The following is a 12,422-nucleotide window of genomic DNA, read 5'->3' as shown; positions in this document are numbered from 1 at the left end:
CCAGTAGTGCAGCCCAACTTTTCTCCTCAAACATAGAACAGGCTTCGTTGCATTCTTCATGTGACAGAGGCGTCGCAAGAAGCGATCGCTGAGTAATAGCGGCGGGGCTTGAAGGCGCTCCACGGGCCATCTCCGCCAGCTTTTCCCAACCTCTCATGGTGTCCGGGCCAGTCGGAGCGCCCGAGGATTAAGGCCGCGACACCAGCTGCTGCGCGGGTGCGCGCCCAAGCCGGGGCATTTGAGGCGGCGGTCGAGGGCAGGCGGGCGGCCGGTGGCCGCCACCGCCGCGGCCGACACCTCTGTTGCATTTCTCCCTGCCAAATGGCAACACATCCCGTCCACCAAGCGCTGCCCGGGCCAGCCTATGCCGCTCCTGATCAGCATGTTGAGGACGCGGCGGCGGCGGCAGCACACGCGGCGGCATCCGCACGCGACGCGGCCGCTCACGTCGCGGGGCTTGCAGCCTACTACACCTGCCCCCGCTGCCAGCTGGACCGCCCCGTCGTCGAGTTCCTTCTGGGCGACACCTCGGCGCCCACGCTCAGCACCCACTGCCACGCCTGCATGTACCAGCAGCGGAGCGAGGCGATGCAGCAGCTGCTGGCGGCGCAGGTTGGTCGGCAGGCTGGGGGGCATGCTCCAGCAGGCAGTACAGCGCCGTAAATGCAAGGCGCTGTGCTGTCTGCTTCTGGGCGCCTGCTGGACACTAATAGGGCGATTCTCGGCTATGGGCAGCTGGCCAAACCTATCCTCCAGCCCAGCATCTTGGCATTCCTGCACGGGCGGTCCCGCCACGCTGCTGTGCAGGTGGTGGATCCAACGGCGGCCCTGCCCCACCACCAGGCGGCCGCCGTGGCGGCAGGCCTGCACTTGCAGGAAGGCGCCGTGCTGCCACCAGCCGGCGAGGCCGCCCACTTCCTGCAGCAGCAGCAGCAGCATTCGCTGGCGGAAGCCGCAGCGCTGGCAGCGGCGGCGGCGGCGACAGCGGCGGCGGCACAACAGCAGCAGCAGCATGAGCAGCAGGTGAGGAACGGCTTGGGCAGCGGCGCCATGGCAGCCTGGGGTCTGAGTCAGGACGGAGACGGCAGGGCAGGCTTTGGCGGCGCGGAAGCTGCCGCTGTGCCCTCGACCCACGCTGCGACTGCAGCAGCAGCAGCAGGGGCACAGGCTGGTGCTGTTCGGAATCTGGAGCCGGGCGATGGCAGCCCAGCGCTGTTGCCAGAGAAGACGTGCATGCACTGCGGGGGCACCAAGCCAGTGAGCAGCTTCCGGGGCAGCAACAGCAGGGACGACCGGCTGCAGAACCGTTGCAAGGTGTGGCTGCCCAGCCCCATCACAGCCGAGCACCTCCGGCTGCATATGTGCTATGCTTCACGCATGTTTTGCCTTTCGCTGTCGTCTCCCAGACCTCCCTGCAAGCCTGCATTGTCCCGTGTACCGCAGGATTGCGAGGCAGAGCTGGGGTGGGGAGCAAAGCGCGACAAGGGCGCTGCCCCCGTGGTGAAGGTGTCCCACAAGCTGTGCCGGCGGTGCGGCCAGGACAAGGCTGCGCCTCTGTTCTTCACTTCCAAAACGTCGCTGGACGGGCTGTGCACCTACTGCAAGGTAAGCCCTAGTGCTCGGCTGCACTCTTCTACGCTGGCACCGTGTCCTGCTTGACATTGGCTGATTCAAGCCTGCTGCTCACCTGTCACTGCCTGCTACTTGCCGCCGCTTGCTCTTTGACACTTCCAGAATTGCCTCCTCTTGATAGATAGAGCATGCTGGCCTGGGGCCCTGGCTGATTTTTTTCTTTCTACTGTTCCCACCCCGCTGCTGTGTGTGCAGGAGTGTCAGAAGGGGCTGAACCAGGCGGCGAGGCTGAAGAAGCGGGTCAGGGCCGGCCCTGAGGTCCGCCAGCCCTGCATCCCTCGCCGCTGCTGTGTGGCCAGCAGTGTCGTTGCTTGGTTCCGCAGCGTCCAGCATGGCCTGTCCCTCTGCCTGTCGTGGCAGCGAGGCAACCGACCCTCAGCTCTGCGCTGCCGCTGCTGGCGTGCCGCCCCGTGTGTGCAGGAGGCGCAGGTGGCTGAGGAGAAGGAGTGCCGGCTGTGCAAGGAGACCAAGGCCGCCGCCGACTTCTTCCGATCCAAGGACAATGCGGATGGCCTCTTCTCCTACTGCCGCCCGTGAGTTGACCTGAGTTCCAACTGTTGACCCTGTGGTGCCCCTTGACCTCCCTTTGGGTCTCCGAACTGACTGTTCAAGTCATGCCTCACTCGCTCCATCGCGAGCATGCTGCGCTGGTGAACTCGCGTGTTGGCAGTTGTTGCATTCCAGCAGGTCTGAAGGATGTCGCCCTCGCTACAGGTGTGCTGCCATGCGCAACAACGAGAGCAAGCGACGGCGGCGGGCGCAGCTGCGGCTGGAGCGACAGAAGGGAGGCGCACAGGCTGCGGCTGCGGCTGACGGGGGCAGCGTCAGCGCGGCAGGCAACAGTGCTGTTGCTGCTGGCGGTACGGATGGCATGGTCGAGGCTGACAGCCGCCCTGCAGCAGCTGCAGCAGCTGCAGCAGCTGCAGCAGCAAGGTTAGTGCCCCCTGGCGTGCACGACACAGCTGCGGCCGCGGCCGCCGCTGCAGCAGCTGCCACTGCTCGGCAGGAGCGGCTTCACGAGTGGCAGCAGCAGCAGCAGCAACAGCAGCAGCAGCAGCAGCAGCAGCAGCAGCAGCAGCAGCAGCAGCAGCAGCAGCAGCAGCAGGAACAGGCTCGGTACGAGCAGCAGTATGCAGAGCAGGCGCAGCTGCAGCACTATGCCTATGCAGACAGCCTGCATGCAGAAGGCAGTGGCTACGAGCAGCAGCCGTTTGATGCCCCATCGGCAGCGGCTGAGGCTGCGACCCAGCAGTACCACGTCCAGGCGATGCCGCAGTACGCAGAAGCGCAGTACCATGGCCAGCCCGACTATGTGGTAGCAATGGCTGCTGCAGCCGCGGCGGCAGCAGGTGCGGGAGGAGAGTACGCAGAGCAGCAGCAGCAGCAGCAGCAGTATGAAGCGGCCGCGGCAGCGGCTGCGCACTATGGCACCGCTGAAGGTCAGTATGGGGATGGTCAGGGCTACCAGCTTCAGCACTATGCGCAGGAACAGCCGCCGTACAACTACATGGATGATGCAGGCGTTGGGCAGCCATTTGATGCAGTGCAGTATGCAGCAGCTGCTGCCGAGGCGGGGAACCACCCCCACTATGGTGCAGCCTCCATTGTGCAGCAGCAGTTTGGAGCTGAGCAGCACCATTCCTATGCAAGCGCACTGGCGCGCTGCGAGGTGCAGCCAGAGCAGTATGCAGGGCAGGGGCAGCAGGAGCAGCAGGCATATGCGGAGCGAGATCCCTATGCCGCGGCCGCGGCCGCTGCTGCTGCCGTCGCCGCCCAGCACCAGCAGCACCTGCAGCAGCAGGCATACATGGATTCGCGGCAGGTGCCGGAACAGCAGCAGCAGCAGGAGCAGCAGCGATATGCCTCGGCCGCCGCCTCGGCTTTCCAGTTTCACAATGAGGTGCCGTCTGCTGGTGAGGGCGGAGGCGCCGACTCGGCAGCGGCGGCGTACAGGGATGCTGTTGAAGAGGCAGCTGCGGCCTCTACCGTTGTGGCCGCTGCTGCCCTGTACGATGCCTATGGATACCTTCCCGGCCAGCATGCTGGGGGCAGTGCGCATCAGGCGCCCACACAGGGAGCAGGCCAGCAGCAGTCAGGCCAGCGGCACATCGGCGAGGAGCAGGTGGTGCAAGCGTCATGCTACTCGGGGCCAAAATTGGCAGTGTAAATGATTACTCTGTGTACTGTTGATCTTCATCAATGACCTATTTATTCAGATGTCAATTTGATTCGCTTTTTGCTTTACAGTGTGGAGGCGGTCGGGCGGCGGCGCCTGGCGCGCCTGCTGCGCCAGCGATGCACAGACACCTGCTGTTGCGCCTGAGCTTGTTGACACCCCTCTTCTCTTTCGAGTTAAACCAGAGCTTACGAGCGCGCGAGGAGCTCCTGGCGGCAATCGCGAGGCGCCCACACTCTCGGGGGCGCGCCTTGGAGCGAGGGACCCGCCCCTCTAAGGATCGAGAGCAGCTTGCTGTACCGCCAGGGCTCCTCTGGTGCCATCGGCGGCGACTACAAGGCCGCGCACCGGTGCCCCCGCCGTCGCTGCCATCCACGCGTGGCGGCACGCTAGCACGTGGGGAAGAGCAGTGGCCATGGGCGGCCCAGCCACCCAGCCGGCCGGCTACCAGCTGACCGCCGATGCCAGCGGCCGACGCACCAGCAGCGGCGGCACCTCGAGCAGTTCGCGCAGCGGCAGGGGCGGCGCAGCACCGGCGCCCATCGCGGAGCTGTCGGTGCCGCTGAGTGCCTCCAAACTGGCACGCAAGGACACACCAACTCTACAGGTGGGTTGCTGCGGGCATACATTGGATGCTGCATGTGTCGCTGCGGTCCCAGATGCTTCCAGCTTTGGGCGCAGCAGCCATTCTCCAGCCTGGATGACTCCGCCTGCCTGCGCCCGACGCAGGTGCGCCAGCGGCCGCGCCTGGCGACGGGGGCGGCCCTGCAGTGGCAGCAGCTGGTGGCGCTGACACGCAAGAACTTCATCATCAGGCGAGACAGTCAGGATGGCATGCTGTGGCTGTGGGTTGGCCTGGCCTGGGCGCAAGGCGACGCCTGCAGGCCAGCTGGCGTCTTGCCCCGCCCCACTGCCCGCCGGCGCAGCTCCAGCCTTCTGCTTCCGCTGGGGCCAGACATGGAAACCCTAAAACGGGACTGTGTGGTCCCCGCACTCGCAGGCGGCGTGCCTGGAGGACCAACCTGCTGCTCATCGCCCAGGCCGTGCTCTTCATCGTCCTCATCTGGGCGGTTGACAAGGCAGGCAAGCCCAGTCCCTGTACTGCAGTCCCTGTACTGCATGGCGCCGTGCCGGGAAGCGCTGCTCCCCCGCAGCGCGCCGCGCGGTGCAGAGGGCGAGGCCAGCCGCCGCCATGCGCCATGTTGCTGCCGCACGAGCTCAGCCCCCGGCCTCGCCTTCCGTGCCCCTTCGCCTCCCCGCCGGCCTGCAGTGTCTGCCTCCCGTCAGAGCCGCCCCGCCTTCAGCCGGGTGGAGGTGGCAACGGCGGCGGCGGCGGGGCCTGTGCCCGACTGCTCCGCCAACCTCTTCATGCGGGCGGGCCAGCCCTGCTACACCTTCCTGTATGCCCCCACGGTGCGCCGCCACTCTGATTCGCCACCTGCCTGCATCTGGAGACAGTGCCAGTCCCGAGTGCCTTCTCCACTCGCTCCCATACTCACACCTGCACTACATACAGAGTGCAGTGGCGCAGGGTGGCCCTGCTCCACAGCACCCTTCCACCCCTCCACCCTTCCACACAAGCCCACACTTTTGCTAGGATAAATACAGTCGGTGCCGCTGTTTCCCCGGCCTGCAGGGCGACGCGGCGGTGGAGGCTGTGGTGCGGGGCGTGAGGGAGCGGAATGAGCCGCCCATCCCGCCGGGGCGGGTGCTGGGCCTGGCCAGCGCCAGCGCCATTGATGCCTGGCTGCTGCAGCACCCTGAGACGGTGAGCTGGCGGGAGCAGCTGGATGTGCGTGTGTGTGTGTGTGTGTGTGTGTGTGCGCGCGGCAGGTAGGCAGGCAGGTACGCGCTGCTTCGTGGGGACGAATCAAGCTGCTGCTGGCGCCCTGCTGGCCCTGCTCGCAGGCGCTGGCAGCGGTGATCTTTTCTCCTGCCAGCGCCAGCGCCGCAGGCGCGGGAGGCGCCGCCAGCGGCGCAGGCCTGCCGACAGTTGGCGGCAGCGCCAACGGCAGCAGCCTCGCCGGCGCCGGCTGGGCCCTGAACGGCAGCAACGGTGCCGCTGCCATGCCTGATGCCGCCTCAGCCGCCATGCCGGACGCTGCCCTGGGGACTGGTGGATACGGCAGCGCCCCTGCCGGCGTCAGCCTGGCTGAGGTGGCGCCAGGCGGGCGCCAGCCGGCGGTGCGCCAGCTGGGCTTCTTGGTGCAGACCAACAGCAGCGTGCAGTGGTTCAAGGGCAAGTACCAGCACCCCAACACATACATGCAGGTGCGGCGGGTGTGGAGGGGCTGGCAGTGTGCATGCCTTGCATGACGCACCAGCCCAGGCCTCAAATTGCACCGCAACTGCGTGCGCTCGCTCACCTGCTGCCTCCTGCCTTGACCACACCCCCTGACCGCGCTGCCTCCCGGCCGCCGCCGACTGCTCCCTGCTGGGCTCCTGCAGCTGCCGCTCCAAGTGGCGGTGGAGCGCGAGATTGTGCGGTACATGAGCGGCAACGACAGCCTCAGGCATGAGAAAGGACCCCTAGCTGGCCTGCTGCCTTCCTGCGCCACGCTGCCGTGCTGCCCATGCATGCCGCCTGCTTCCATTGCCAGCCCTCTAGGGTCTGTGCATTGCCCAACCCCTGCCCTCGAGCCTGCCTGGCGCCACCGGCCTGCCCCGCCTGCAGCTGGGGTGTGAGCCTGGCCCAGTTCCCGCACCCCGCCGCCAAGTCGGCCTCCATGATTGGCCGGTTTGCGCCCACCTTCCTCTTCGCCTCCATCATGTTCCAGGTGAGGCCCTGGGGCCCCTCTCTCTGCCCCCCCCCCCCCCCCCCCTTTTCCGTCTGGATGCATGATGCCTTGACCCCATCCAGTGCTTCAGCAGCTGCTGCCGCACCAGCCCACGCAGGGTGCAGCTTCTGGCGGCAAACTCTGTGCCCCGTTGGCTTCCCCATCTGCCTCCCCCGCAGTTTGTGCTGCTGGTGCACGACGTGGTGGCCGAGAAGGAGGGGCGGGCACGGCAGATGATGGCAGCCATGGGTCTCAGGTGGGCGTGGTGTGGTGGAGCCGACCAACGTGGGTGGGCCAGGGTGGCAGCGGGGGCAGCCGCAGCAGTGTGGCTGGAGGCAGCAGCGTCCGAGCCGGCAGCGGCAGTGTGACAGCATAGGTCCAACAGCAATAGCTGCGTCAAGCGCCAGGTGGCACGTACCGCTCACCATGGTCCCGCCTGCATTTCCTGTACCGCCCCGCAGGCAGGCCCCCTTCTGGGCCAGCTGGGCGCTGTTCCAGGGCCTGCTGGCTGTGGTGGAGGCCTGCTTGCTGGTGGGCTTTGGCTGCGCCTTCGGTTTCAAGCTGGTGAGGCCCTGGCGCCAGCCCGCAGTCCACAGCACACAGCACACGGCACACAGCTTTGCCCATTGAGCTCTGCATGCGCTTTTTTACCCCATCTATGACTGCCTGGCTCGCTGCCAGCAGCTGCAGCGGCCCGTCAAGATACCTTGCAATGCTGGCCAGCCGACGGACCGACATGCTGTAACTGCCAGCGGCAACCGCCAAGGCCGCGCCCAGTCCCCTGGCTACCTGCCTGCTCTGCGCGCAGTTCACGCACAACGCCTTTGGGCTCTCCTTCCTCCTCCTCCTGCTGGTCTCCCTGGCCATGACCGCCTTTGGCTTCTTCGTGGCTTCCTTCCTGAGAAAGGTGCGGTACTGCAAGCTGGGGTGGCTGGCATGGCTGCCAGCTGGGCGTAGCTGGCGCTGCAAACACACAGCCCCGGTCCGCGTGCGAACCAATGTCAAGCTGTGTGCCGCCGCCATGCAACGCAGGCCTCTGCCGCGGTCCCCGCCGGCTTCCTGCTGTTTGTGGTGGCCTGGGTCATCCTCATCGTCATCGCCTTTGGCTTCCCCTACAGCCCCAGCTACAGCACCGCCGCCATCGCCTCCTTCAGCGCCATGCCCTGGAGCCTGCTGTCCAAGGGGGTGCAGGATCTGGCAGACGCCACCTCAGGTGCAGCACAGCAGGCCTGCCCGCTGCCCGCAGGCTGCCGCGGCCTGCCGCTGGGCGCCTCGCCGCCGGGCATTGGGGGGCTGCCGGTCGGGCGTGTGGCTGCTGCGGTGGCACCGCATGCTGCTGGCTGTCCACCTGGCATCAGCATCTGGACTCTGGGCAGACATTTCATGTCCGGCTGGCATGAGCGTCTGGACCCTGGGTACTACCCAGGGTACTGTCTAGTAGACAGCTCATGCCCGGCTGCTTGCAGGGCGGCACCACGGCATCCCCTGGGCCGACCGCTTCGCCTACTGCCAGCGAGGCGCCACGCTGGCGCCCGGCGTGCAGCTGGCGGGCAGCTACTGGCAGGCGGACTGCGTGATGCCGCTGGGCCAGATGTACTGGGTGCTGGCGGTACAGGTGGGTACTGGCGGTACGCCCTGGCAGGACAGGACGGCATGTGCTCACGCGGCAGACAAAATCACGTCCATTCCTCATTCGTTCGTGATGCACAAGGCCCTCTTCCACGCCGCCGATCCACACCTTTCGCCCCGCGTGCCCGCCGCACTTCCCGCCGCCACGCACGTGCAGTGCGCGGGCTTCATGCTGCTGGCGGTCTACCTGGATGCCGTGCTGCCCGACGCGAACGGCGTGCGCCGCCCGCCCTGGTTCTTCCTGCTGCCGGGCTACTGGTGGCGGGGGTCTGGGGTGAGTTGGGAGGGGGTGGTGGTGGTGGTGTGCGGGTGGGTTTAGGCGGGTGGGTGTGGGTGCGGCGCGGATGAGCTGAAACAGTTCCGGGGTGCCTCCCCGCCTCCCCGCTGCAGCGCGGCAGCCTCAGGGCGGCCGCCGCCGCGCTGGCGGCCCCCACCGAGGCGGAGCAGGGGCTGTGCGTCGATGCTGACGTGGCGGCCGAGGCGCAGCGCCAGCGCCGCGCCTGCGCCGCGCACCTGTGCGCTCAGGGCGGTGGCGTGCTGCTGCCTGCCGAGGCAGCCACCCTGCCTGCGTACGAGGAGGTGGTGGGGCTGCCTGCCGCGGCGGGCCTGCCAGCCCCGGCCGCCGCCTCGCCCACCAAGCCGGGCGGCGCGGAGGGCGGGAGCGGCGAGCCCGAGGGGCGGCCGTATGCGGTGCAGATGTGGGGTTTACGCAAGGAGTATGCAAAGGTTGGTGTGCTGGGGCAGCCTGGGAGCTGATGTGTGCAGCTGCTCAGTTTCTCCTTCCGCTCTCCCACCCGTGACGCCCACAGCCGGCACCCCACCGGACAGCGCCGCACCTGCAGGCAGCTGCCCGAATCCCTGCTTTTCCAATGCCTGCTGCCTGCTGCGCCCCGCGCGTGCAGCGCGGTGTGCTGGCGCTGCGCCGCAAGCCGTTTGTGGCGGTGGCTGGCAACTGGCTGGGCGTGCACCAAGGCGAGGGACCCCATGGCCGCCTGCCCGCCTGCCAGCCCGCCTACCTGCCTGCCTGCCTGCCTTCTGGCGTTTCCAGAGTTTTGCTGACCATGAACGCAGCACATGCTCATTACACTGCGCTGCCTCCCTGCCTCCCTTATGCACGCCCACGCGCCTGCTGGCACGCCTCGCGCTGTCCTGCAGGCGAGTGCTTCTGCCTGCTGGGTCCCAACGGTGCGGGCAAGTCGACAACCATAAACTGCCTCGTCGGCGCCTTGCCCTTGTCGGCAGGTGTGTGTGGGGTCGCGCGTGAAGAGGCGGTGGTGGCGGATGGTGGGGCTGGCATGGGGAGGGCCAACTGGAAAGAACCCTCCGAGCCGCGCCGTGCTGTTTGTGCCATGCCAGAGCCCTGCTGGGCCTCCCCGGATGGCTCCGTGGGTGGCGGTTCCAGTGATCTTGCCTGCCGACTGCTGCCGCCTGCCCTGCAGGCGATGCCCTGGTGTGCGGCGAGAGCATCGCAAGCGAGGGCGGCATGGACCGCGTACGGCCGCTGATGGGCGTGTGCCCCCAGGCGCGCCTCGCCGCGGCGCGCCGGGCTCTGCGCTCCACGCGGCTCACCACCTTTGCTGCGATATGGTGTCTGCAGCCGGCAGGCGGCCGGGCCAGCGCTGCAGCGGGCTGCCTCCTGCGCTCCTCAGGCCCTCCAACCACCCACCCCCAACTGCTTCCACACCCACCGGGGTACCAGCCACCCACACACCATCTCCCTTCCCTGCCCTCTGTCTTTCCCACAGTTTGATGTGCTCTGGGAGCAGCTGACTGGGGCGGAGCACCTGCTGCTGTTCGGCGCCATCAAAGGTGGGCTGCGTGGTGCTTGCGTGCACACTTCATCGTTGACAGTTGCGCCTGCCATGGCCAGGTTGTTCCATGCGGGTCGCAATCGGGCAGGCAAGACGGAGGCCGTATCGGAGCCCACACCTGGCAGCGCTGCCCTCGCGCCGCTGCTGCCAACGCTGCAGGCCTGCCCGCGTCTGAGCGGCGGCACGAGGCGGAGCGGGTGCTGGAGGAGGTGAAGCTTGGGGAGGCGGGCGGGGTGCGGGCTGGCGCGTACAGCGGCGGCATGAAGCGGCGGCTGAGCGTGGCAATCGCTCTGCTGGGCGACCCGCAGGTGGGGTGGAAAGCATGCCGCATCTGCGCATCACAGCAGGGAAGGAAGCACGGGGTGCAGCAGGGGTGGGAGGTGGCAGGCAAGACACAGGGTCACTCCATGCGTGGGGGCCTGCTGCTGGCTGCTCTACTGCCCACTGCTTTCCCACTATGACTCACCCCTGCTGGCTTGCTGCTGGCTGGCTGCCCCTTGCACAGGTGGTCTACCTGGATGAGCCCACCACCGGGCTGGACCCCATCAGCAGGTGAGCAGCAGCTGTTGGTACCGCTGGTACTGCCGGTAACGCTGCAGGCCCAGCCCGGCCTTGACAGTGCCGCCGCACCGTGCATCGCCCGCTCTGCCTGCTCCCCGCCCTGCCTCCTCACCTCCCCAAGGCATTGCGCAACTTGTGTGGAGCGACGGCGTCGGCCACCGGCTACCTGCTGCCGGCCATCGACTGCCTGTCGCTTTCCACCCCGCAGGCGACACCTGTGGGACCTGGTGGATCGTGCCAAGCGGGACCGCGCAATTGTGCTCACCACACACTCCATGGAGGAAGCCGACATTCTGGGGGACAGGTGGGCGGTACGGTACAGGGGGCGGTACAGCACAGGGGGGGGTACAGCGCCCTGAGGGCGCTGGGCCGGCGGTTCGGCAGGCCCCTGCACCAGGTTGGGACTCCCAGCAGGGCTGGCCCAGCAGGGAGCCGGCCCTGCTGGCACCAGAGGGAGAGGTGGTGGTGGAGGTCGCGGCAGCTGCGCGGCACGCCTTGCGACGCACGCGGGCTCTGAAGCCGCTGCAGCCGCGCTGTGCAGGATTGGCATCATGGCGCGCGGCCGCCTTCGCTGCATCGGCAACTCCCTGCGCCTCAAGGCACGCTTCGGCAGCGGCTACCGAGTCAGCATCCGGGTGCAGGGCGGCGGCGCCGCCGCTGCGGGCGCCTGGGCCGGCGGCGGCGGGCCGCTGCCGCTCAGCAGCGGGGCACAGCGCGGCCTCCTGCCGACCGAGTCGGGAGAGATCCAGCCAGAGCCTCTGCTAGCGGGGGAGGAGGAGGCTGCTGCGGCTGCGGCGGCGGGGGAGACGCGGCAGCGCGACCCAGCGGCGGCCCGCCAGGCGGCCGGCGTACGGGCGCTCTTTGCCGCGCAGCTGGGTATCAAGCCAAGTGAGCAGGCCGAGCTGCTGCAGAGCTGCGGCGGGGTGCAGCCGCCTGCCCCTGGCTGCATGCGCTGCCTTTGGCCGCTGCGCTGCCAACGCTGCGCTGTGGTCACGCCATGGTCACGCTGTGGTCACGCTGTGCAGGCGACGAGTCCCTCGACTACCTTCACTTCCTGGTGCCTTACGAGCTGGAGGGGCGGCTGCCCGCACTCTTCTCCCACCTCAAGGCAAGGCAGGCATACGCGGGGCTGCGGGGCTGCCGGCCCCTGCTGCAGCCTGCCACGCGCGCGGCCTGCCGCCGCCCGTTGTCCGGCACATGCGGTCCTCGCACCCCAGGGCGCTTGCCGGGCGCGGCGCCCCGACCGCCGCCAGCCGCGCTGCCAGCCGCTGGGCCAGCTGCCTGGTGCTGGGAGCAGACGTGCCCGCTGCTGCTGCTGCCGCGCAGGCACACGCCTCGGCGCTGGGCGTGGCGGATGTGCAGCTGCGGCTGACCCCTCTGGAGGAGGTGTTCCTCACGGTGGCTCGCAAGGCGGAGCTGGAGTGGGCACAGGTGGGCCGGTTGCTGTTGCAGTCAACACCCACAGCTGCACACCGGGAGCACGCGTGTGCCGCCAGCGCCCTGCGTGCCGCCAGGGCCAGGGATGCCGCCTGCCACGCCTCCCTGCTGCCCACTGCCGGAACGCGCGAGCCTCGCGCCGACGTGTGCTGCCCTGCCCCGCCCCGCCCTGCCCTTGCCCTTGCCCTGCCCCGCCCTGCAGCTGGAGGGGCGGCACGAGACGCTGGCTCTGGAGGAGGAGGGCGTGGCGGTGAAGGTGCCCATCGGGGCAGAGTTCATTCAGTCGCCGGCGGGGCACCTTTACCACATCCGCTGGGGCCAGGATCCAGACACGGGTGAGCGCCCGCAGCCGCCACTGGCCTGTGTTGGGGTGCCGGGGGGGGGGGGGGGGGGGGGGTT

General features: G+C 68.3%; 3 protein-coding genes across 3 annotated transcripts in view; all 3 read left to right on the top strand.

The window, feature by feature from the left end:
- Nucleotides 1-321: 321 nt before the first annotated feature.
- CHLNCDRAFT_135158 (hypothetical protein) lies at nt 322-2,169 on the top strand (the record flags this gene model as incomplete). The annotated part of the gene is made up of 5 exons (XM_005846664.1): nt 322-612; nt 808-1,314; nt 1,444-1,605; nt 1,828-1,890; nt 2,053-2,169. 5 exons carry the CDS (start codon nt 322-324, stop codon nt 2,167-2,169), a joined length of 1,140 nt encoding a protein of 379 aa, XP_005846726.1.
- A 187-nt stretch (nt 2,170-2,356) lies between these two features.
- Nucleotides 2,357-3,799, top strand: CHLNCDRAFT_135157 (hypothetical protein; the record flags this gene model as incomplete). The annotated part of the gene is made up of 1 exon (XM_005846663.1): nt 2,357-3,799. One exon carries the CDS (start codon nt 2,357-2,359, stop codon nt 3,797-3,799), a length of 1,443 nt encoding a protein of 480 aa, XP_005846725.1.
- A 424-nt stretch (nt 3,800-4,223) lies between these two features.
- CHLNCDRAFT_135156 (hypothetical protein) overlaps nt 4,224-12,422 on the top strand; it is a gene marked incomplete at both ends in the record, with an annotated part of 8,478 nt that continues 279 nt past the window's right edge. The window contains 25 exons of the mRNA XM_005846662.1: nt 4,224-4,415; nt 4,538-4,653; nt 4,809-4,900; nt 5,079-5,221; nt 5,445-5,576; nt 5,717-6,079; nt 6,257-6,294; nt 6,483-6,585; nt 6,765-6,841; nt 7,047-7,149; nt 7,394-7,492; nt 7,618-7,798; nt 8,052-8,200; nt 8,372-8,488; nt 8,605-8,944; nt 9,370-9,456; nt 9,654-9,706; nt 9,960-10,023; nt 10,185-10,333; nt 10,531-10,577; nt 10,795-10,890; nt 11,128-11,474; nt 11,612-11,643; nt 11,913-12,017; nt 12,226-12,358. Of these exons, the coding sequence (XP_005846724.1) occupies nt 4,224-4,415; nt 4,538-4,653; nt 4,809-4,900; nt 5,079-5,221; nt 5,445-5,576; nt 5,717-6,079; nt 6,257-6,294; nt 6,483-6,585; nt 6,765-6,841; nt 7,047-7,149; nt 7,394-7,492; nt 7,618-7,798; nt 8,052-8,200; nt 8,372-8,488; nt 8,605-8,944; nt 9,370-9,456; nt 9,654-9,706; nt 9,960-10,023; nt 10,185-10,333; nt 10,531-10,577; nt 10,795-10,890; nt 11,128-11,474; nt 11,612-11,643; nt 11,913-12,017; nt 12,226-12,358 (3,358 nt within the window). The remainder of the gene's footprint in view (nt 4,416-4,537; nt 4,654-4,808; nt 4,901-5,078; nt 5,222-5,444; nt 5,577-5,716; nt 6,080-6,256; nt 6,295-6,482; nt 6,586-6,764; nt 6,842-7,046; nt 7,150-7,393; nt 7,493-7,617; nt 7,799-8,051; nt 8,201-8,371; nt 8,489-8,604; nt 8,945-9,369; nt 9,457-9,653; nt 9,707-9,959; nt 10,024-10,184; nt 10,334-10,530; nt 10,578-10,794; nt 10,891-11,127; nt 11,475-11,611; nt 11,644-11,912; nt 12,018-12,225; nt 12,359-12,422) is intronic.

The sequence above is a fragment of the Chlorella variabilis genome (genome assembly GCF_000147415.1).
Source record: "Chlorella variabilis unplaced genomic scaffold CHLNCscaffold_13, whole genome shotgun sequence".
Lineage (NCBI taxonomy): Eukaryota > Viridiplantae > Chlorophyta > Trebouxiophyceae > Chlorellales > Chlorellaceae > Chlorella > Chlorella variabilis.
Note: the sequence above shows the minus strand (reverse complement) of the source record. Positions and strands in the feature narration are given on the sequence as shown.